The sequence below is a fragment of the Podarcis melisellensis genome (assembly GCF_964234715.1).
Source record: "Podarcis melisellensis genome assembly, chromosome: 10".
NCBI lineage: Eukaryota > Metazoa > Chordata > Lepidosauria > Squamata > Lacertidae > Podarcis > Podarcis melisellensis.
In genome coordinates, this window is record NC_138542.1 from 23,091,974 (window position 1) to 23,116,876 (window position 24,903).

The window sequence follows — 24,903 nt, forward strand, 5'->3', positions numbered from 1 at the left end:
CATACTTTTATTTTTGCTGTGGAGGATTCATGGAATAAAGATTAGGGGATAATGGACTTGGGAAGACTCACTAAAGGCATTTCAGACAAGATTAGGTTAACCTTGTTTATAAATTATAATGTTTGGTAATGACTGAAAGTAAGAATAGCAAGATGGACAAGGTACATAAATAATGTACTGTGGTGACAGCAGTGGGTGCCTGAGACTGATCCTTTGAATCAAATTTCCTTGAAAATTAATTTGGTTGAAATAACTTTTGGCTAATTTAGAATGGAAGTAGAATTGTACGCTACAATTAATTCCAAAACATTATGATGTGTATAAAAATGTATACTCTTATGCAACTCTTTTAAGATCGTATAAATCTTTTGCCTTTTACAAAATTTGTGGAATATAAGCACAACTGTTTTGAACTGTGATAGTTTAAGTGGAAAGAAAACAAAACGAGAGCTGTAACACTGTTTTTTAAGTCTTAAGGGTCATTTGAAGAAAACCTATTAGATGAAATTTGTCATTAGTCATACTATAATATTGCAAGAAAGCCAGAGGGTGAATGTGACAGTACATATTTGTGTACTCAGTATCCCTGTAGTGGGTAAATTGTAGGAATGTGGCAAGGATCTGAGATGGGAGTTGTTTGAAGTAGTGGCTGTCAATCAGGACAATCAAAGGATGGCCTGCTCTGACACAATTAGCTGATTTCGGCATGACCACTTAATTTATAAGGTCTCTCTGGCTGCTTGAAAGCTTTATCAGTCCTTAACAGGAGCATCGAGAATACCACATTGAGGTTGGTCAGGGATAATCTACTGCACTGTTTTTGGATTATTTGATAGTGCCGAACTTAAAAATGCCTCATCTGACAGATTGCTCTTACTATCAGGTGAGCTATTGAAAATAAGTGCTAGTTTGGGTGCTGTTTCTCATTTTACTAATGAAGAGCAATGATGTAGTTTGTATCTAATGGAAGTCTCTATTGGCAGATTATGCAGTGATCTTTGTACACATTAGGCAGGGGTTTCAACTCAAACTTGGTGTAAAAACAATGTTCAAAGGTACGCTGAGGTTACTCTGCGTTCTTGAAATTGCATTCTTTCCTGAGATGATTGTTTCTGTGGCTGGAGAATTAACTGTATAATTAATTTGGGGAGCAGAGAAGATTGAATGGATTTCTTGAAGGCTGGGGTTCTCTGTTTGCTTATGGAAGTAGCATTGTCCAGTTAAACTACCGTGTTTCTGTATAACTTAGCAGACATAGATCTTGTATAGCTTGTAGGTCACAGTGTCAGCCAGTTTCCAATTTAGTTGCTCACAACTATTAAAGGTCCTCGAGCCTAATCTAAGAGAAATTGTACTTCATTGTTTTCTTTTCTTCCATAGGTCCAGACCCACTTGGACAATCCATCTAGGTATCACGTTCAGCAATCTCAGAGGCATCAAGTGAAGCAGTACCTAACGCTGGATGCAAAGCTGTCTGGCCAAAGCCTGTCATCTCATTCCCATTCAATCCATTCTTCAGCAGCTATGCCCATATTAAGGAGTGGGCATATGCCTCCGACCAACATCAGCACTCCTGGGAGTCCAGTGACCAAGTTATTAAGTCTTGGAGGAGAACAAGAAAATGCGGTATGTCATAGAGCTGTGAAACAGTCTAAGGCCTCTTGAATGTTGGTTTGCCAAATTAGATGGAGCTTACAAGATGGGGGAAAGGTCTCCCATTTGTTCAGCATTGCTACACCTAAATATGTCTGAGTTAAACTACATTTGTTGAGTGAGATCTGGAATTCCATGTCATCACTGTGCATTTGCACCATTGTCAACAGTCCTTTTATAATCAATCACAAAGCATTGCTTAAAGAGATGTTTGCTCTCTGATGTGTTAAGGGGTGATTAATTCAACATCAAGTCTCGGGACTAAAGAAAACCTCCCAAATTTGCACAGGTTGGAGCCAGATTTAGTCAGGCTTAGAGGAGACCTGAAGGAATGGGTTTCCCAAACTCAAAACTGACTGTGCAGTTTGAATAGCCTCCAATAAGGCTACAGACCCACTTTTATGACAAACTAAGAGCTAAATTTGGATTCAAACCTACCATTGTTAATTACAAACTATAGGATTTTATAGCAGCCCCTTGTTCCAGTAAATAAGGACTGCAGAGTTTTTACATGATATATGCATATAAATAGCAAATAGAGCTCATATTCTGCATGCATAGCTACATTCTGGGCTGCTACTAGAAACCACCCCTTGGAATCTTTTCAGACTGTGAATTTAAAGTCCTATGTATATGTTGCCTTCCTCTTTTATGTGACTTGCATTGCCATTGAAAATTTACCTTCCCCCAGTATGAGTTTGCTTCAGTTGTAGGGCTCTCATTGGGGGGGGGGATTGGTCCCAAAGTATTAATATTAGAAGGATATAAATATTTCCAAAATGCTTTGAATGTGAGGATACTTTTATTCACAGTTATCCTTTCCCCTGCATGCTCATCTTCAGCACTATTTTGTTCCTTATTTGCTGTTGTTCCCCCACTGAATTAGTCACAAACAGGTGATCCTAGCTTAATCATAGGTCAATTTATAAATGAGATGCTGTTATGATGCTATTCAGCCAAACAGTATTGGCTATCATCATCATTTCATTTGTATGCCTCTTCTGAAAGTGATTCTGATCACAAAGAGAATTCTTTTATCAAAGGATTAGTGTTTGTTCTTTTTTTTAAAAAAAGTGAATATTTGTAGAATAAGTTCCTCTGTTCACCATCCTCTTGCATTCATTGACAACTTCTTTTATTAGATGGAGGACGTTATCGATGACATAATCAACATGGAATCTAGTTTTAAGGATGAAGGGATAGGTTGCTCGGAAACACCGCTTCTCTTGCAAAGCACTGTAAGTAATTGACCCTTCCCTTTCAAAAAAAATTAATGAAGAATACAACTGAGAACTGTATTTCATTGTTGCACAAAGGTGATATTTGTTCTCTGGCTTCCTCTCTTGCATAAAACTATCTGAGAAAATTATCCTTTCCACTGACAAATTTCAGGATGGTGGAATGAGCAATAGAATGCTATCTTGTTACAAAGGTGTATATATATATCTGTGTTATAGGCTATCTCTGCTGATAGGAACTCAGGTTTCCCTTCTTACAATGCACTGATTATATATCTTGATTTCCTTGACAATTTATAATCAAATGTTTTAACACTCAGTAAGCTCAGATGCTTTTTAAGAACATACCAGAAGTAATAAATGCCTAACAAACCTGATATTCAGCAACTGAATATAAAAAATATGCTGTGTTTCTCTACTTAATTAATAGTTCCAAACATTCAAAAAATGTTGAACCTATTGTCACTGAGCATCAAAAAGAATGGAACAGATCCCTTTGTATACCTTTAAGTTAACCATTTTATTTATTGTGTTATTATTAAAATTTATAGGCTGCCTTTCAACCCCAACCCCACCATCTCCACTTTCCCAAGCTGATTCACAAAAACATATGAAATGTGCTCAAGAAACCAGCTGATCAAATTATAAAATTCATGCCATCAATTGCATGCAAATTATTGAAATTCATAAACAATGAAACTGATACCGCAATTTCCTCCCCCCCCCCGGCTGCCCCCACATGCATAGAGACCCTGCAGTTCTGATCTCCCAGACTCAGGTTTCTAATTGCACCCTAGTTAGTGCTATTTGTATGAGCAGTTTCTCGTCAGTGATTACCACGATCTTCAAAGCTGAGTACATCTTTGCTGGGAAAAGACCAGACTAAATATTAACAGCGCCTTATCTTGGGTAACTGGAAAAGGCTGTACAAGACAACAGCAAGGCAAAAGTCTTTGTTGGCACATTTTACACTAGATGTACTTAAAAGTCCAAGGAAGACTCAAAGGTCACCTTGATATTTGAGGCTCAGCATTGCATTTCCAGGTTCCGCTCACGAGATTTGCACAAAGAGAAATGGCCGCGACAAGCAAGCAACGTACTACTGTGAAAACGGGTAGCCATCAATATTCCTTCCTACTGTGCAGATCAAAATAAATATGAGACGTTTCCCTTCAGCTTAGAAACTCTGCCTAAAGAACAAAGGGGGTAAGGCTTGGCTGGCAAACCCTGCCAAAAGGAGCTTGTGAAATTCGGACAGAGGAGCAGGGAAGGACTGACTATGGAACAGAATCAGATGTGCCTCTCCATAGCTCAGGAGACTCTTGCAAGGAGGGCTGCATACATACTGGACCGATCACTGCTAAGGAACTATTTTGCACTTCGGACTTCATTTGTGGCAGTCCCAACTCCCCTCTCATGAATTGCTACGAACATGGTTGCAATTAATATAAGATACTGTATTGGAGATGGCATTTAAAGTCATGCCAGTTTCCAAAGCAAGTTTCACAATGTTCTGAGCATTTAGTGGACCCAATTGCGCAGAGACAGGACAGAATGGAGCAGCTCATAGAGACACAGTGCACCACGCACTTTACGATGATGTGCTGGTTGTTTCGTAATCTGCCAGCACTGCAGAGCAACATTTTCACCTCATGGCTTTTTGTGTTGTTGGGATGCTTCTATTTTGATTGGTTGGTTGGTTGGTTGGTTGGTTGGTTGAATTTACATCAACAATCTTTATTATGGTCCAGAGACCCAACAAATTGATTGAATTTATATACTGCCCTATACCTGGGGGTCTCAGGGCGGTTCACAGAATAAAATCAAGATATAAAACCACAAAATAATCAAAATAAAAACAACAACCCAATAGCCTCTCCCCCCCAAAAAACACCCACATTTTAAAAGGGCATAAGGTGTCAATTTAATCAACCAAAGGCCTGGTTAAAAAGGAACGTTTTTACCTGGCGCCTAGTATAATGAAGGCGCCAGGCGAACTTCCCTGGAGAGAGCATTCCGCAGACGGGGAGCCATTGCAGAGAAGACCCCTTCTCACGTTGCCACCCTCCGGACCTCTCAAGGAGGAGACACATGAAGGAGGGCCTCAGAAGGTGATATCAGGGTCCTGGTAGGTTCATATGGGAAGAGGCAGTCCTTGAGGTATTGCTAGTTTTAATGTATGCACGTGTTTGCTTAAAGTATTGTAAGTTGCTTTGAGTTGCGGTGGCAAAAAAGCAACTAATAAATTCAAATGATAATAATATTGTGGGGCATATGTCATGGAGCTGTACCTCCTGGCGCCACCCTCAATATCATGTGCCACTATAGTGTCCATGGAAAGTCTGCAAAGGGGGCTCCTAAACATCAGGAAGTATACTTCATTGTAGGCACTCCATGTGTGCTTGCAGTGCCAGCATTCAAACAACCGCTGATACCCTGGGGCCATTTTGCTGGGTCTGGACAAACCACTACACCACCCTCTGTGAGTTATCCCTACACATGGAGGGAATGTATGTATATGGCTAATGTCTATACCATAAACCAGCTTTGAAAACATTCGTATGGGTCCAGGTACTAACCAACCACTTGTGTGTACATTTAGGCGCACACAGTGTCTGCAACTATTTTTGTGTTCCAAAACTAGACCTACTCTCAGATTTCATAAAACCCAGATCTATGTCCGCCAAGCGACAAGATGCCCTGCTCTGTGGTATTTACCGGTGTGAGGGGCTTCATATGGTCTACTGTCGGTGAAGAGAGTTTTGTTAATTCTGTGTGTGAGTGGTGCATATTGTTCCCAGCCCTTGCAAACGCCACTGAAGACTGTGTGTTACACATTTGTCCTTGGATCGGCCCATTTCCTTATCTCCTCTATAAATGCCATCTGAAGAGGCTGGTGAATATATGCCGTTGAAGTGTATTCCATGGTAATTTAGTAGGAACGAAAGGAAGGCTGTTCCCTTCCTTCCTGTTGAGCGTTCAGCCTTTGAAAGGTAGGTGAAAGCTGTAAAGGGAAGCATTCCTTGCTCAAGTGCTCAGATTTTATTCTAGAGCTGCCAGTCACTTATAAATAGAAATGTGATGGGCCTAACCAATTCACACTGTACTTTAAAAGAAAGGCGACAAAGAAGAGAGGAAAGGGGATTTGTTAATCTTTTAAAAGAGAAGAAGACGTTTCTCACAACATGTGCCACACGTTCAGTGTGCACTGTGATCTGAAATGGCATGTTATGCCATATGTCGGGTGGGTATTTCTTTTGCTGCCCCCAAAGAGATGGGTACCAATTTGAGTGCTGAACCATCTCCTTTAAAAAGTTGTTTTCATTAATGAAATTGGGAAGAAGACACTTCCTAAATGGGGGACCATTGTAGTGGAATACCTCCACTTATTTTCTCTTGGGAGAAGAAATCCATTCCATAAGGAAAGGGGCAGTGTTAGGTTTCCTTGTATTGTTTGATGGGAAGGGGCTCTTGATCTCCTACTTTGGAAACAGCAAAAAATCTGACACAAAGTGCAACTGCTTGAAGAGAGACTTTGAAAAAATGGCTGATGGGAAGTTGTTGCCATCCTATAAGGAAAAGGTCACTCCTGCTTTCAAGAAAGCTGTCTTCTGCTGGAAATGAGATTGGTATACAGTTGTCATTGATAGCTTAGCACTGAGATGCCATGTCATCATTATATACTCCAGTCTGGTTCCAATGGGGAGAAATGAACCACATGGTGGTCACTAAGCAGCTCCTGACGTAGTCTATTATGGGCTTTTCCAGATCATGAAAACATGGCAGTGGTGTTAGCCCATCTAGTTTGTTCAGTGTCCTCCTGAGTCCTCTTCAGGATTCCCCATCATGTGCAAGGGGGACAGTGTGAAGAATGGGCCCTGGCTACACACCCTTCAACAAGTCACTGGTCTGGTTCGCACAACATGGTAAACCAAACTATGGCTTAGCCAGGCCCACATGAATGTGCAGGCTCTGGGGATAAAGCTTGCAGTCACTTTGCTCCTGATCCTTTTTGATTTTGCACATGCTGAGCTAAACCAAGGTTTGGCTTAATGTTTCACTGACTAGCTTAACCACAAACCTAGATTCAGACGATACATTAAGCCAAATATGGCTTCGCTCAGGATGGTACTAAAAAGGGCCACGGTGGAGCAAAGTGACTGCAGACTCTTCTCTAGGATCCCAGACATTTCTGCAGTCTTGGGGTTTGGCTTACTGTGTCATGCTAACCAAGTCATGGTTATCAATCCTGCAGCCATTTATGTTTTGAGGTCTAAACTTCAACAGCAGATAGCCTTTTCTACAAAGTTAGGCTCTCCATAAGGTTTAGAAATCGGATCTTCCAGGGTCCTAAAATGAATGGGGAGCCTACAAGAGTAGAAAAGGTTCCCTACTTCAGAAATTCAGCCCTCATTGTGTGGAGGGCTCTGGAGTGGTGACACTGATGTGGATGATGCCTCACAGGATGATAATTGAGTGGATGAAACTATAGGGAAGGGGGTAAATTCAATTCAGTATGGACCTAAAGGCAGACCTACTTATTTTATTCTGATGAAGGCAAACTGAAATTTCCACTTCTCCGGATTTTGCAATACAGTGCAAAATTAAGCCAAGCAGTTTGTACAAAGATGCACTTACTTGGGTTAATGAATGCCTAGAAATACATATATCAGGGAAAATAAGATATGAACATGCTTTACATTATGGAAAATTGTTTTGCAGAGATATTGATAAAATTGCGTACAAAAATGAAAATTGCACTAAAATGGTGCTGAATTTTCATAATGACTTAAAAACTCCCTCAAATTTTAGAAAAATGGGAAACTGAGAGAAACTGCCCATCCCTAGAGGAAGAACACTTGAATAGGGCTCTGGTCGCCAGATACTATCTGTCTCACTCATCTGTTTACTGCATCATCAAGTTCAGCAGTTTACAAAGGCAAGTGTAGGTAAAATACGTCTCAGATGGGCAGTTAAGCCACAGAGAATTAAGAGTTCAGAATTAGGTATCCTCGGGGTCCTTTGTGATGCTTGAAGCTAACCATTACATATGGTCTTTCAGCCCTTCTATTTGTGAGCAGTTTTGAAATGCTAGACCAAATGGCAAGGTAGAAACAGCTCTGCTTCCCCTTTGAGTTTGAAGAGGAAATATCTTTTGATAGCTTTGATATTATTGTGTGAGTAGCGGCAGCAGTAGCAAAAGATGAGTGTGCATTAACAGGACAAAAAGCAATGCATATTTTCTAGTTCATCTGCCAACTTCAAAGATTAAACCAATCCGTGTTGGCTACTTATACTGAATAAACCCAAAAAGCAAATGATAAGAAAATGAAACAAACATTGAACAAATTGTATTTTAGTTAATTTAGGAAATGAATGAGAACATGCTTCTAATTTCAGCTATCCACTTGACAGATGAAAATAGTGCAGCTCCTAAACTTTATTAACTCAGTGGTGGCTATGTTTAAAATGAATCAATATGGTTGATGTTTAAATTGAAGATTTTTAATACATTCTACTTTTGGGCAATTGTTACCTAACCAAGTCAGTCAAGGAGCATACTTTCTGCTCACTTAAATAATTGATTGAGCATTGGGCTCTGAGAATTCTTGTACTAAGAGGATCTGTGTTCGATTTTGACCATAGTGAACCATATTAACTGGAAGGAGAGAAGAGTGCTCATAACATTGCATTGTTTGTTTGTTTGTTTGTTTGTTTAACCGAAAACAATTTCCTAACCAAAGGCAGACTTTTTTGGGGGTGTATTTAGGGCCCATTTAGAATAATAGGATCATAGAGCTGGGAGGGACCACAAGGGTCATCTAGTCCAACTCCCTGCAATGCAGGAATCTTTCACCCAACTTGGGGATCAAACCCACAACCTTGGGATGAAGAGTCTCGTGCTCACCTGAGTGAGCTATCCAGGCTCACATCCTTTCCGAGAGGATATAGGGATGAGGCCAAATGTATATTTCAGAAGAGGGAATTCCTTAGGCATCGAGTCACCACCAAATAGGCCCTGTCTCATGTTCCAACCAACCTAATCATGCTCACTGCTGCGTCTGTGAGCTGTGCCTCTGTGGCTAATCTCAAAGCCTGGGCAGGTTGCTTTGGCTGGAGCCACCAAGTAGCATTTCCAGGTTTTAAAAAGTCAAAACCAGCACTTAACTAGGAAGTGCATAGGCAACCATTGTAACTGATACAATATTGGAGTAACACAGTCTGGGTGTCTTGCCCCCACAAGCATCCAGGCATCAACTGAAGCTTCAGAATCACCTTTAAAGGCAGCCCAATACTGCAGTCTGGGTATAACCAGGGCATATCTGAGGCAAGATCTACCATCCCTAGATGTGTTAACTACTATCCTAGTGGAGATGCAGAAACTCATTGTCCCGCATTAGATGAGTTAGAATAAATACATAAGTAAACCAAATAGATAGATGCAGAAACTTGCACAACACCTCGAGCTTTGGATAAAAAGAAGATCATTGTTAACAACGTTCTTATCATAATCTCCAGCTACTTTGGCTTAATCGACATAATTAAAGTTTAGAGAAGCTCCATATTTCATTCAAATGAAATGTTAAGACACTATTATGTGATGATTAAGGTTTTGTAGTAATCTTTTCACAGAGCCTACCCTGGGTAAATGCATTTTGTTTCCCTTATTGGCGCTTCAGTTATACTTCAGTGCAGTTGTACCATCTAACAAGGACTAGTTAACCATTTGCTGCGTTAATCATTTAGTGCAGTTCTCATCACTGAGTGAAATGATTTACAATTTGGTTGCATGAAGACAGAGACAGATGCATATTGGCCTATAGTGACTGAGACAGTGAAGAGCGCAAAATGCATTGAATTGAAAGGTACTGTTTATCTAAATGTATTTGTTGGCATGTGCATGCTGTATAAATATATTCTGGCCTTCAGCAGTTCAGAGTACTTGACTATCATGTTGTGGAGCATATTTTTGTTATCTGTCATGCTGGTTTTGGCTGGACGGAGGTTTGCTTGACTCAGTTTGTGCCCTGATCTGCCTTTGGCGAATTAGAAGATGGTGACATTCTTGAGTTTATATTAGCTTTGATCCTTAAAGTAAGAGAGGTGGAATTTTGATTGCATAATAAGAATCCTTGATCTGTTTGTCTTTTTCCTTATTTTAATCTGCCTTTTGAATGGCACGGGGAACTCATACTCTAGCAGTAGTTCAGGAATAATACCGCATCAAGAAAAGTAGCTACACTTTTATGTCTAAGATCTGGAACTCAGATATGGTTGTTGTTGTTAATAATAGCAGATATTTTTACCAATCCTGCATCATGCGGTTGCAGCCGTTTAAAAATACATTAAAATTGGTTTTAAAAATCACAGTCAATGAAGATGGGCAAGTCTTCTGAAATAGTCTTCAGGTGTCAAAGGCCAGGGTCAAGTGGTGCATCTTCATCATACAACAAAAACGACAGGAGATATCAAACACACCTCTGTAGGGAGGAAATTTCCCAGCTTAGGGGCTACTGCAGAGAATGCACTCCCTGTGCCAACGCCCCACCTGACTTTCTGAGGGTGGTGAAACTACCAACAGGTAGTTTCCTGTAAAAGATTCCTGTCTGGTACTACTACCAGTCAATGTTGACAATACTACGAGATGGACCAGTGGTCTGATGCATCCCATGTTCTGTGTTCTAAGTTCATATATCTTTTTCAGTTGCTGCCCCTTTGCTTGCATATCATCTTTTTCACAGATGTCGGTCCTTTCTGATGCAAACCAGGAAGCTGGTTTTCCTTATTATTATTATTATTATTTTTTGCACTTTAAAAACAGACAATATGTATGTGTTGCTTTTTTGGTTTTAAAGGCCTAAAATAAATAGGATGTGGGCCTGCCACAGTGACTGCCTGATTAGAACTGACACAAAGAATTTTCTAAAGCTGGGCTTGGTTTGAGATGGTGATCACCGGAGCTCAGCCCCAGAACCCTTTCATATGCCGAAGGATGAGATCATCTTTGGAATATGAGAAGAAAGACTGCAGAAGATTGTGCATCTGCAAGTTATGTGCTGATGCAAATTGACTCCCCATCAAGTAGTTGTATAAGAAGTAGGATCTGTCAGTTTTGGACCTCTCAGTTTCTCATGTTTCCAATCTTAACATCAGTTCTCCACATTCTGCAGCAATTTGCAGTTCAAAAATCCTCATGAAATCCACCAGCATTTTAGTGTGAATTTCTCCCAACAAGCACATTTTTATACGCTGTTCGCATTTTTGTAAACAAATCTACCTAATACATTGCTTTTTTTGTGCCATTTTCATTGCCATTTTCATTTTTATGCTCACCCCCCCTTTTTTGGAAAACAGTTGGAGAACTGCATTGCAAAATTCAGATAAATGCAAATTTGAAAGGATAGCTGTGTTTCAGTTTGCACATTGTTTCAGAAGTGCAAATTTTATAGATTCTGCTTTAAATTGCTCCTCCGTCCCTAATAAGAAGGCATGTGTTTTGAAAATTGAGATTCCTAGGTCTGGAAGACCTGGCCAATCCCTTTGGCAGATGTGAAAACAGTGACGGTTTGGAAGCTCCCTTCAAGTCCCACGAGGGAAAAAAAGAGATGCACTTTTACTATGCTAGGAGATTCCATGGTTAGAGGAAGAGATTAACTAAACTGAAACTTGACACACAGTGGCTTGACTAAGAGCTCATTATGTCTACTCATTCCTCTGCACTTACGTAGCCAAAGAGTAAATGTAATTGAATCTGCCAGCTCCACTCTGCCTGGTGGCATCTCAAAAAGGAGCTCAACTGCATATAGGTGTTCACATAGAGTCCTCTTTCAGATGTGCTGTGACCACATGGACGTTAGGGCTGATGCATACAGTCCTGCTCCTCATTCTGCATGCTCACTATGCATGTGGAAAGGGGATTAAGGATTTGAGCTGCTTAAATGTTTTGGGTATATTCTTTATTCATTCACAAAAAAACCCAAATTTTATTAATATCTGTAATTCCCTATTCTCACCCCCCAACAAAACCTGGTAGGATTCGCTTGTATAAAGACTTGTAGGTGATGCTTATTCATCTCAGAGGACATTGAGGAAGCAATGTAAATAACTATGAAGATCATCTATTTTGTTAAGATCTTCAATTAAGGATCCTGTAGATACATCAGTTTCAAGCAAATAGCAAGCCAGTGTGGTCTACAATGTGCATGTCAATTTAATTGTCACCATTCAGTTAAAGGATGATCGGAAAGGCGACAGAACTAGAATATATATATATATATATATATATATATATATATATATATATATATATATGAAAATTATGATGAGAAGAATACATTTTGTCTTACTACTCAGGAATAAAATAAAGGTGCTTAAGCTGGAAATGTGCTTAGCTTTCAAATCCTACATATTAAACACAGCTTGCTCTTGAATAAGAATTCTGAACATTCTTTAAAACCTATCTCTATGAAGACATAAAAAGATATGAGAATTTTCTGGAAGTGACAGGATAAAGACACACAAGGCTTCCAATTGGCACTTGCTGGTTACAGTTTAAGCAGTGGTAGTTGCTTCAGTTCGGCGATAGCTGAAGACTTTTATTCTACATCCCATTAGTAAGAATAGTTGGGAAGAACTGCCAGTTGCCCATATCTTTGTGTTTATATGGAGCAAGCAACTGACAGAAAAAGAGGATAGAGTTACAGTACTGTGATACTGTTACATACAGGTGATGTGCAACAGTTGTGTATCTCATGCAAGGTTATTATAATAATTAACATTTATACACTTCTTAATGCTAAAATAGGCTTCTCAGCAGATTACTGTTAGAATTTCTGCTCCGTGATTGCAGTCATGGGATTGTTGTCTATCACATGACAGTGTATGTTTTGACCCCACAGAGTGGGATGTGACAGAGACAGGATGTTTGTGTTACTGTGTTCCATGAAATGGAGCTATTGTCCTTGTTCTTTCTCTCTGCTATCTGATGCTAGAGAGAGGGAGGGAGCCATGTTGCAGTGCTCCGTGTGTGTTTATATGTAAATAAAGTTGATTAGACAAAATGCTGAGTTGCTGAGGTCTGTTATGTAAGCTGCGAAGACTCTGTGGATCCGTAAGTGTGCTGGTGTCTGTTGGCATCAGTCGGTGTGATGTTCGGGCTGAAGAAAGCTTTTGAAGCTCCCGAACGATAGACCAGGAGGGAGAGAACATGCTAGTCGGGCATGTGTCTCTGCCAGGGTCCTACTCGAGTGTAGGACAAGCTCCTGACATAAAAACCAATTACAGGAGAATTAAAATATACATGTACATAATTGAAATGTGCATTAAAACAACACAACAATTAAAGCAGGGTAGTCAGGTTGAAAAGATGTGGGAGCAAGTGCCTCTTCAAGGGAACCAGTGGTATGCCAGTACAGATGAGACCGCTCATATTTCAGCAAAGAGTACTTTCTATAACACTAATGCCACCAGTGAAAATGAAGGCTTCCACATCATAAGTCAATAATCGTTAGGCCACAGCAAGTCTAACGGGGTTTCATTTGTTCTTGATGCTCTTATCGGGTCATGGAGAAGCCCACCAGTATAGAAATAAAATAAACTTTCGAATATAAAGTGGAAATACTAAAAAAGATCTTGAAAGGAAAGAGAAATCGTCTGTTTGACTGGAGCCAGGATGAAGCATAAGAATAATTACACTGCTCAAATACGTTTGGGTTCTTAAAGACCACTTCAATAGAGTTCCACTATTTCCTCTCCTGAAGGAAGTTGTTCTTGCTATATTCTTCTCCCACCCCTGCTTTTTTCCTTTCCATTTGGGCCACGTCTGTGAGATCTGCCTCCTTGTTTCTGTGCTCATTATCGCAAAATGGAGAAAAGTTATGGCCAAAGCACATCCAGTTTTGATAGGAGAAGATATTAGCACAATGAAAGTTCTTCACATCTTCAGTTACCGTTGGATATGTAGCCAAGGAAATGTCTGGTTCTAGATGTTTGGTTATCTAGGGTTATTGGCTTGTTTTTGTTCTTGGTCTTGCATCTGTTACATATTTTGTGCTCACATTTTGTATTTTTATGAGGCTCCTCACGGGGTCTCTGCCATGGGAGCATATTCACCCAGTGCTTTTCCAGCTGCACTGGCTCCCGGTGGAGTACAGGGTCAGATTTAAGGTGCTGGTTTTGACCTTTAAAGCCCTTCACGGCCTAGGATCCTCGTACCTACGGGACCGCCCTCCTGGTATGCCCCACGGAGGACCTTAAGGTCCATAAATAGCAACACCCTAGAGGTCCCGGGCCCTAAGGAAGTCAGATTAGCCTCAACCAGAGCCAGGGCCTTTTCAACTCTGGCTCCAGCCTGGTGGAACGCTCTGTCTCACGAGACCAGGGCACTGCAGGATCTGATTTCTTTCCGCAGGGCCTGTTGTTCTACCTGGCTGATTCCCTTCCCCTCTTCTTTTTTTCCTTTCTCCTCCTGTGATGGAACTCCTGTTTGGGGACTTCCCTGGCTTTTTCTGGCCCATGTAGGACCAGTCTGGAAAGTTAGCCTTTCCCCTATCCCCCAAAAAGTTTTTGATTTGAGTTTCCATTGAAATGAGGCTGTATTTTAATGTTTTAATGTTGTGTTTTAATCTTGTTTGTAAGTTGTATTTCAATCAATTTGTTTTTATATCAGGTGTTAGCCGCCCTGAACCCGGTCTTGGCTGGGGAGGGCGGGGTATAAATAAAATTTATTATTATAAAGCAAATTCACTTTTTTTTGCATATTTCTTGTTACACATAAGAAATTAATGAACCACAGTGCTAACATCTAGGCATATATGGCAGGTGCAGAATGATTTTTCTCATCTGGCACAGTACCATTTTAAGGCAGTTGTCCACAACATGGCGTTTTGTACCACAGTGCCTCTTCCTTTCCGCAAAGTATCAACAAACTGAGAAATGAATTTTGAGTTCAGGGAGATAGTTACAAATCCGCTCAGGTCTCAGGTAAGACCAGCAAGGTTATTCTCCCTTTCAACTTAACTCATATTCGAAGTGTAGTTGCAGTAATCCTGTTATTGGAAAATATGCTATGGCATTAATTCAAAATCGGACATCAGGGGCCATAACCAGGCATCATTCTGCATATGAAACGCACATCAGCCTCACTCAAGTTTCTGAATATGGAACAATGGCAGTCTTTGACCCTTAACATTTAATTTTGTTTTATACAAGATAAGGGCAAAGTCTGCCTTTAGATGCATATTTTCTACCTCCCGTTGCGATTAAGACATGAATACGCATCTGAAAAGGAATTTTGTTCTTAAGTGTCTGCATATGCCTTTCACCTTACAAATCATGAATTTATTCTGATTCACTCACCCCTAACTTTTCTGACTCTCTCTCTCCCTATCCCTCTATTTCCCCCACAGCTTTCAAGTAGCATTTTGGATATATACAACAGTGACCAAGGAATGCCAGCTGCTAATATGGGCCTCACGAATGCATCCTGCCCATCTAATTTGCCTGTTAAAAGGGAAATCACAGGTAATATAACGCTGAGATGTTGGCACAGGCTTATCATTTTGAAAATAACAGTACCAGCCTTTCTCCCACCCCACAGAAGTCCATTCTGCATGATCCTAGCCAGTGCTTTTGTTCAAGAGAAACAGGTGTCAGAACTCACCATGAAGTTGTTCTAGTAAGTCATCAGGTGACTCGGGGCAGCCCTGAACAGATGCTGGTTTGACAACAGCTGTGTTCACCGCCCGCGGAAGTGCTGAAACCTATGGCAAGCTGTCTCCCTAGCTAGTTTGGGGGTTGCCCCTGGTTCTGATGCAGGTCAAATAAACGTGCCCCCCCCTCCCCTGTTATCTTAGATTCAGGTGTTTAGCTAGGGCAGCTTGGAAGGGATCTCGTGCAAACTGAAATTTAAATACTTTATTGTCACTTGTACAACTTGTATACAGTGAGATTACACGAGCAACCCTCACTCAGCTCTCTTAGTCTTAATTCCCCTCATGTACTGACGCACACCCACCAAACCCGAAAGTCAGTTGCCCTGTTGTTATCTTTTCATTCAGCAGCCTAACAGCCCATGGATAGAAGCTGTTCTTTACCCTGTTGGTGTGACTAATCATGCTTCTATATCTTCTGCCTGAGGGCAGGAGATTTCCTTGACATCTATTGGGAGGGTGTTCCACAGGGCGGGCACCACTACCGAGAAGGTCCTCTGCCTGGTTCAGGCAGCAATAGTTTAAAACTGACTCTTCTCTTTATCCCCACTTTGGTCTCCATCATCAGTTGAAGATACAATGTGATTGGCCTTGCTCACTTGGTTTTTACTAAGTAGGAACCACGTGGGGGTAGCTGGATTGAATGTGATGGGGATGTGGTTTTAAACTCCCTGTCTACTCACACTAAGTTCCTGATTTGGATCTGCCCCTCCTGTGGCTGCTATCCAGCATACAAAGACCAAGCATAATCATTCGTACCTATAATCACACCTACGTTTGTCCTTTTATCTTCAGAGACAGAACTACACCAGATGTCCTTTTATTGCCTTCTGAGCCCTTTGAAATGCATGTTTTGAGGGATAAAGCAGGAGCAAAACAAGTTAATACTTTAATTTTGTTTTTCAAAACTGCCCTGAACTTTACATTTCCTCATTGATTTTGCAAGGCCGTGGTCAGGCCTTGCAAAGGTCTTGTCCTGCTTCATCAGGACAGAATGTTCCCAAAGATGAGTTATTTCTTAGTTCTGTCTAGTTGGGTAAGCTTCAAAGCAGTGATCTTTCGGGATATAACGCTGCTAATAAACCTAATTACTGTAGGAAACATAGCAGATTCGGGCACATTTGGGCTTCTGATCGATGGTATAAATAAGTTACCGTCCATTAAAATTTGTTCCAAGTTGCCACAAATGACTCTCTTAAAGGTTCACAATACATCTATTCATGGAAAATCCGTATTAATGGATTAACAACTTTAAAAGTTACATTCATTTAATCCAAAGAATGCTAACAACTGTGTACAGTGTTATCAGTGCAATGCAAAAGGAACAAAGAGGGGGGTTTCCTTCTCTCCCTTCCCCAATATGACTATTTAAGAAATCTGATTATTTCTTGCATGATGGGAAGGGAAACTCAAATTCACTCTGGGTGCTTACCCTCCCCATGGTAAAGTACAGAAAATTAGTAAATTGCTAAATGCCATGATCTTCTTTTTCAGTTTCTAAAAATTAAAAATGCATGATGGCTATATATATAAAAAAAATCCCTGGCACACATAGAATGGCAACGCATGCTGTAAACAGCAACTGACAAACTGCAGGAAGTGGTACAATCATCTTCGGTAAATCTGGGAGTACATAAAATTGCTTGAAGGCTTGCCTGAAAAAGTTGTGCAATTAAAAGGTCCTGTTGTTACACAGAGCAATTTCTGGAACTGTGACCCAATGATTGTTTAAACAGTTTTTGCTTTCTGTCAGAAACAGATACTCGAGCAATGGCAAAGGAGAGGCAAAAAAAGGATAACCATAATCTCAGTGAGTATATTTACATGAACTGTTGTCTGTAGGTTGTACAGGGTGGGGAATTACCTGCTAATGCTGAAGGATATACAGTGGTACCTTGGGTTACATACGCTTCAGGTTACATACACTTCAGGTTACAGACTCTGCTAACCCAGAAATATTACTTCAGGTTAAGAACTTTGCTTCAGGATGAGAACAGAAATCGTGCGCAGGTGGCCCCATTAGCTAAAGTGGTGCTTCAGGTTAAGAACAGTTTCAGGTTAAGTACGGACCTCCGGAATCAATTAAGTACTTAACCTGAGGTACCACTGTACTTGGGTTCCTTTATGTGCGAAGCAGACACAGTACAAAAATGCACATGCGTAAAGGGAGATCAGCCTCATTCCTGACACCCAGAATGTTGTCTTACATATATAATGTTTTGCCTGCACTGAAATAGCATGTTTACCTATGGGAGAAACCATAGCCTTGCCTACTGAAGGGTGGTGGTAGCTATGCATTGCATGCAAAATGTCCAAAGTTCAATCACTTGCATTTCCAGCTGCAAGGTTCTCAACTGGCAGGACTGAGAGAGGCCTCTTGAGCCCAGGGATGTTGATGAAGCTGGCCCAAGCCAGGCATGCAGATTAACTGGCTTTGATCTTGATCAAAGCCAGAAGGGAACGCCATCTGCCATTCCTGGATTTTCTCTCCCGCCCTGTCTGTTTGTTAGAAAGCAAAAGAACCTTGCACTTAAAAGCAGAGCTATATGACTAATGCCATATTATTATTATTATTATTATTGTTGTTGTTATTATTATTCGTTCATTTCTACCCCACTTTTATGCCCAAATGACACATGTAATTTGACTCTCAGTTAGCAAAACCAGGGCAGATGCAACTGCAGACTATAGCTGGGTAGGGCAGTTGTTCTTGAGTATAGATATAAGATATAGATATGTGCTTGGCCACTGGTCACATTGGCTTTTCACCTATTGTGTCCTTCTTTCCTTCTTTGCAACTGTCTGGGTCAGAGAGTTACTTCAATCTCCTTTTCATTGATTTGGTTGAGTTCGTCATAACTCAACAGGAATGGTTCAGTTTCTGAGAACAGTGCCCCTCAACCTGAGGGAACCTTTGCGGGATGAATATATAGCGTTAATAATAATAATTTCTGCAGTTGTGTTGGCCAGGAGGGGAAATCCTTTGGGCCTGTCTTGCCAGAGATGGATGCTTGGGAAACCAAGCCAAGGCCTCCCACTTTTTGAGGGCGTGGTCTAGGAAGAGGAGTCAAAATATCTAACTTGCTGTCTTAATTAGTAATTAGATCTAGGCTGGGTGGCGCTGTGGGTTAAACCACAGAGCCTAGGACTTGCCGATCAGAAGGTCGGCGGTTGGAATCCCTACAACAGGGTAAGCTCCCATTGCTCAGTCCCTGCTCCTGCCAACCTAGCAGTTCGAAAGCAAGTCAAAGGTAAACAGCGTTTCTGTGCGCTGCTCTGATTCGCCAGAAGCGGCTTAGTCATGCTGGCCACATGACCCGGCTGCCTCGGTCAGTAAAGTGAGATGAGCGCCGCAACCCCAGAGTCGGCCACGACTGGACCTAATGGTCAGGGGTCCCTTTACCTTTACCTAGGCAGAGAGTGCCTAGATGTGGAGGCTGGGTGTATGGGTGACATTAGATGCCACAATTGTAGTCTGAGAGCAAGCAGTAACCTCTTGACTGAACCTCCTGGCTCCAGTGTGGTTGAACTAGCACCTCACGGATTGAGTATTTTCAGGTGTTACAAAGAGGGTGGCGTTGTGATGTTTCGAAAGAGGCACAGCATTTCACTGCCTGCTGATGAATTACATCCGTTCTGTTACATGCTGCTATTATTACAATCTCTTGTTTTCATAGTTGAAAGAAGAAGACGGTACAACATTAATTACCGGATCAAGGAGCTTGGTACACTTATCCCAAAGTCTAATGATCCGTGAGTTCGGCTGTCATTTCTGTCATTGTTTCTACTGCTTAAATATAATGAAAGGGGCTGAAGATGAAATAGATTTGCTAGATGTCAAGGTTAACTTGGACAGTTTGGTTTCACATCATTGTTCTCCTAGCAGACGTCTGCGGAATTGTTGATATTTGATTAATTCAGATCCACCTCCCCTTTCCCTACATAATTCTTCAGGTTCACATGCAATACTTAGAGCATTTTGGGCAGAATCCCCAGGATCAGACATGTATATGCTATGCAGGGCTGTGTGTTTATATATATATACCTACATTATATATATATATATATATATATTTGCTTTCGTAGATTTTCACGGGTACAGGAATGCAGGTTTTGGTGTCCTCGGGTGTCTTCCCGTGTAAAAGTTGGGGTGTCTAGGCGACGTTTCGACGAGGTCTCACTCGTCATCTTCAGGCTGGTGCTTTCGGCTTCTTGTTACTGGAACAGAGCAGGATCTCAGTGTTTGAGTTCCTATAAATACTGTTGAGGGGGTGTGGTGTATAGCCTCCAATGTTCTGGGCAGAGAGGAAGTTCCCAGGCTAGTGTGCCTTTTCTTCTTTTGTTCCTTAATTACTTGAGGGATATCTTGAGTGATTTCTTGAGTGATATCCTGAGTACCACTTAGGTGGGTCATTAGGTGTGGATTAGTTGCTAAAGTCTTTGTGTCTTGACCTCTTGAACTTTGTGAAGAGTTTTTCTGAGAAGATGGCTGTACTGCACTTAGTTGTGCTCTGGCTTGGCTTCGTGTATAGGGGCGAGCTGTGGTTTTGTGGCCTGTGTCAGCCAGATCTGTGTAGGGATTGCAGGGGGGTGCAGCATCCGGAGGTGCCACCATGGTTTGGCTACTGGATGGTGTCTGTAATTTATCTGTGGAGAGGGTCTGGGTTTGGGTCTGGTGTGGTTGATTGGTGATAGCGTTCTGTGTGCCTCTGGATCTGGTGTCAGTTTTTGTGGGGAGGGCTAATTTCCAGATGTCTGGCAAGCGGGATGTGTCGTCACGCTTGTTCATGTTGTGAGGGTGTTTCTCTATCTCGATGGCTTCCATGATTATTCTCTTGTGGTGATGTTCCATGTTAAAGAGCAATTTGGAATCTGCAAAATTAATTTCGTGTCCTGTTTCTTTCATGTGTTGGAAAAGAGAGGAAGTTTTTTCTTCTTTTTTGACGGCATTCTTGTGTTCTGCGATACGTGCATTTATTCGTCTGTTTGTTTGTCCAATGTACGTGGCTGGGCAGACTTTGCAGGGTATTTCATAGACCCCTTGGTTTTCCAACTGGATTTTATCCTTGGGGTTTCTGAGGATATTGGCTATTTTTTGGTTGGTGCAAAAGGCTGTTTTGATATTGTGTTTATGGAGGATTTTGCTAATTTTATCTGTAGTGCCCTTGATATAAGGAAGGAGGGCCATGCCATTGTTTTCTTCTGTGTCTTGGTTTTTGGGGGGTGTTTCTTTTTGGATTAGCTTCGTAACCCTGTTTTGCTGGTATCCATTGGCAATTAACACATTTGAGAGATTCTGTAACTCAGTTGTCAAGTGGTCTTTGTCAGCCAGGCGTTTGGTTCTGGAGATGAGAGTCTTGGCTACGGAGTTTATTTGTGCAGGGTGGTGGTGTGATTGTGCATGTAAGTAGCGGTTGGTGTGTGTTTTTTTCCGGTAGATAGTGTGTCCTAGGGAGCCATCAGGTTTTTTGTAGATTAGGACGTCAAGGAAGGGAAGTTGGTTGTTGGCTTCTATTTCCATAGTGAATTGTATTTTGGGGTGTAGGCTGTTGAGATGTGTGAGGAAGCTATCCAGTTTTTCCTTCCCGTGTGGCCAAATTACAAAGGTGTCGTCAACATATCTGAGCCAAAGTTTGGGTTTGTGTTCTGACTTGTCTAAAGCATTGGTTTCAAAGTGTTCCATGTACAGGTTTGCGATGACCGGTGAGAGGGGTGATCCCATAGGTGCTCCTTCTATCTGTTTGTATCTTTGTCCATTGTGGATGAAGTACGTGTTGGTTAGGCAGTGGTTGGTCAGGTCCAAGATGTATTCGGGGGGATTGTATTTGTTTTGAATGGCTGTCAAGGCTTCATTAATGGGCACTTGTGTGAAGAGAGATACAACATCGAAGCTCACAAGTAGGTCATTAGGATGTAGGTTTTGCTTCTTTATTGTTTCTATGAACTGGAAGGAGTTTGGAACGTGTGAAGAGATGGATTCTGCATAGGGCTGAAGTTGCTTGGCGAGAAATTTAGCGAGATTTTGTAGAGGTGAGCCTATGGAGCTGACTATTGGTCTGAGTGGTGTTCCTTCTTTGTGTATCTTGGGGAGGCCGTAGAGTTTGGGGCATCTGGATGATTTTTCTCTGGGGATGATTCTTAGCTGGATTTCTTCACTGATAGGAGAGGCTTTTATTTTGGATTTGGTGGTTTTTTCCAGATAGGTGGTGGGATCTGTTTTTATAGGTTGGTAGGTAGGATCTTGGAGTAGGTTTGATAGTTTTGCTTGGTAGTCCGATGTGTTCATCACAACAGTGGCATTACCTTTGTCTGCTGGGAGAATGATTTTGTTGTTGTCTTTCCTCAGGTTGGTGAGTGCTTTCTGTTCTTCTTTGTGTAAATTGCTTCTGGGTGGTTTGCTGGAGCAGAGGATGTTGGTGACTTCAAGTCTGATTTTATTGGCTTCATCTGGGTTGATTTTGGTTAGGCTAGCTTCGACTCCGCATATGATGTTTTCCGTGGGGATGCGTCTCGGGGCGACTGCAAAGTTGAAACCTTTGGAGAGTACTTTGGTTTCAGTTGTGGTGAGGATCCTGTCTGATATGTTATGTACTGTTTGTTTCATGGGTTGTTGTGGAGGGTGGCTGGGCTTCTGGCGTTTCTCTAGTTTGTGGAGTTTGTTGGTGTGTGTGTCTGTCTTATGTGAGGTCTCCGTTTCAGCTCTCCAGACGGCTAGTTGTTTGCATTTGTCCCAGAGTGCAGGGTGGATTTTGTTACAGAGTTTGAGGTGAAGAGTGAGCAGATCTTTGTTGGTTTGGTTTAGTAGGTATCTTTTCTTGTGTAGTTCGTTTCTGATTAGGGATAGTTCAGTTCGTTTCAGGATCCTTTCGGTAGCTGGGGTTTTAGAATGGAATTTAAGTTGGAAGCATGTGGGAATTAAGTTGTTGTCTCGGCAGTTGCGTAGGAACAAGAGATCACATAAGATGGTGGCTCTTCGGACTTCTAGTTTCTCGTAGGTTCTTGTCAGCTGGAAGGTTTCCTCCCCGTAGAGGTGAGATATTTGCTTTCGTAGATTTTCACGGGTACAGGAATGCAGGTTTTGGTGTCCTCGGGTGTCTTCCCGTGTAAAAGAAACACCCCCCAAAAACCAAGACACAGAAGAAAACAATGGCATGGCCCTCCTTCCTTATATCAAGGGCACTACAGATAAAATTAGCAAAATCCTCCATAAACACAATATCAAAACAGCCTTTTGCACCAACCAAAAAATAGCCAATATCCTCAGAAACCCCAAGGATAAAATCCAGTTGGAAAACCAAGGGGTCTATGAAATACCCTGCAAAGTCTGCCCAGCCACGTACATTGGACAAACAAACAGACGAATAAATGCACGTATCGCAGAACACAAGAATGCCGTCAAAAAAGAAGAAAAAACTTCCTCTCTTTTCCAACACATGAAAGAAACAGGACACGAAATTAATTTTGCAGATTCCAAATTGCTCTTTAACATGGAACATCACCACAAGAGAATAATCATGGAAGCCATCGAGATAGAGAAACACCCTCACAACATGAACAAGCGTGACGACACATCCCGCTTGCCAGACATCTGGAAATTAGCCCTCCCCACAAAAACTGACACCAGATCCAGAGGCACACAGAACGCTATCACCAATCAACCACACCAGACCCAAACCCAGACCCTCTCCACAGATAAATTACAGACACCATCCAGTAGCCAAACCATGGTGGCACCTCCGGATGCTGCACCCCCCTGCAATCCCTACACAGATCTGGCTGACACAGGCCACAAAACCACAGCTCGCCCCTATACACGAAGCCAAGCCAGAGCACAACTAAGTGCAGTACAGCCATCTTCTCAGAAAAACTCTTCACAAAGTTCAAGAGGTCAAGACACAAAGACTTTAGCAACTAATCCACACCTAATGACCCACCTAAGTGGTACTCAGGATATCACTCAAGAAATCACTCAAGATATCCCTCAAGTAATTAAGGAACAAAAGAAGAAAAGGCACACTAGCCTGGGAACTTCCTCTCTGCCCAGAACATTGGAGGCTATACACCACACCCCCTCAACAGTATTTATAGGAACTCAAACACTGAGATCCTGCTCTGTTCCAGTAACAAGAAGCCGAAAGCACCAGCCTGAAGATGACGAGTGAGACCTCGTCGAAACGTCGCCTAGACACCCCAACTTTTACACGGGAAGACACCCGAGGACACCAAAACCTGCATATATATATATATATATATATATGCGCCCTGGCTCTATGATGTCTGGTACTGTCTTGACAAGTCAAAAGAACGTGCAGTACAATGGAACAGAGAGCTTTTGCAAATATTTTTATTTATTTACTAAATTTGTATCTCTCCCTTCCTTCCAATGCAATTAAAAATAGAAGAAAAACTTTTTTAAAAACAATTCAAAACCTGCTCCTCCAAAAACACGTAAAACAGTCACATATTCTCACAGCTGATAAGTGCAAAGTTTCCAGGGACATTATTTTTCAGCCATCAATTGACTGAGTGAACAGGAATGTTTTTAAATCCCTCCTGAAAGTTAATAATGAGGATCTTATCAGGGAAGGCACTCCACAAAGCGTGTTCTCCCTAACAGAGAGCACGTGTTGCGGTTGGGGGAACAGGCCACCTTGCCATGACTAGGCAGATTTGGAGAAACCCAAGCCTCTTAAAGGGTTAAGATTGGGTTGCTGGGGAGTTTTGATTGTAGCCAATTTGGAGGAGGGGTCAGAGTATATAAATACAGAGGCCAGACGTTGGCCTTCCTCTTGGCCGTTTTACATCGGATCACCCGCCCTCCCTCCCTTTAATAGGGTGGTTTCTTGATCATTTGACCTTGCTATGCCTGTCATGGGGTCGTCCGCCTTGGTGCGGGGGCCTGGTAGGAATTTTGCCATTTGGCTGATTGGCTGGTGCCATTTGGTTTTTGCCTACTGCGTAGCAAATTGTCACAACTTGTAAGGTTGGCGGTTAGGCATTGGTTAAAGTGGTGCTTGGAGGGGTAAGTGCCTACCCCTCCAAATGATGCGGAGGGAATTCCGTTAAAGGAATCCAGGGGCTTGCCATTCTTTTGTCCTTGTTCATGGCGTTGGACTTGGGCCGTGCAAGCCCCACAGGAACATGAGGGTGAGAAGTGTTAGACTGTTGCCCGGCTTCATTTTCTCACCCAATACTTGTTTCCCCACACTGGCTTCCGTTGGTGTCCGGTATGCCAGCTCTGTCCTTGAGGGCATGGACAGATAGTCATAACCAATGCCTACGCAACCACTCACATTTTTGTA

At 41.8% G+C, this 24,903-nt stretch overlaps 1 protein-coding gene across 3 annotated transcripts in view; it reads left to right on the forward strand.

Moving 5' to 3' along the window:
• The window catches only part of TFEC (transcription factor EC), a 122,542-nt gene that overhangs the window by 88,520 nt on the left and 9,119 nt on the right, over positions 1-24,903 (forward strand). The window contains exons 1-6 of one of the 3 annotated variants that reach the window (XM_081929021.1): positions 609-883; positions 1,381-1,626; positions 2,796-2,891; positions 15,299-15,413; positions 17,361-17,411; positions 19,279-19,354. In XM_081929021.1, coding sequence (XP_081785147.1) covers positions 851-883; positions 1,381-1,626; positions 2,796-2,891; positions 15,299-15,413; positions 17,361-17,411; positions 19,279-19,354 — 617 coding nt within the window. In that variant the 5' untranslated portion in view covers positions 609-850. Of the gene's footprint in view, positions 1-608; positions 884-1,380; positions 1,627-2,795; positions 2,892-15,298; positions 15,414-17,354; positions 17,412-19,278; positions 19,355-24,903 lie in introns of those variants that run through there. The other 2 variants (XM_081929020.1, XM_081929022.1) reach the window with 2 other exon arrangements.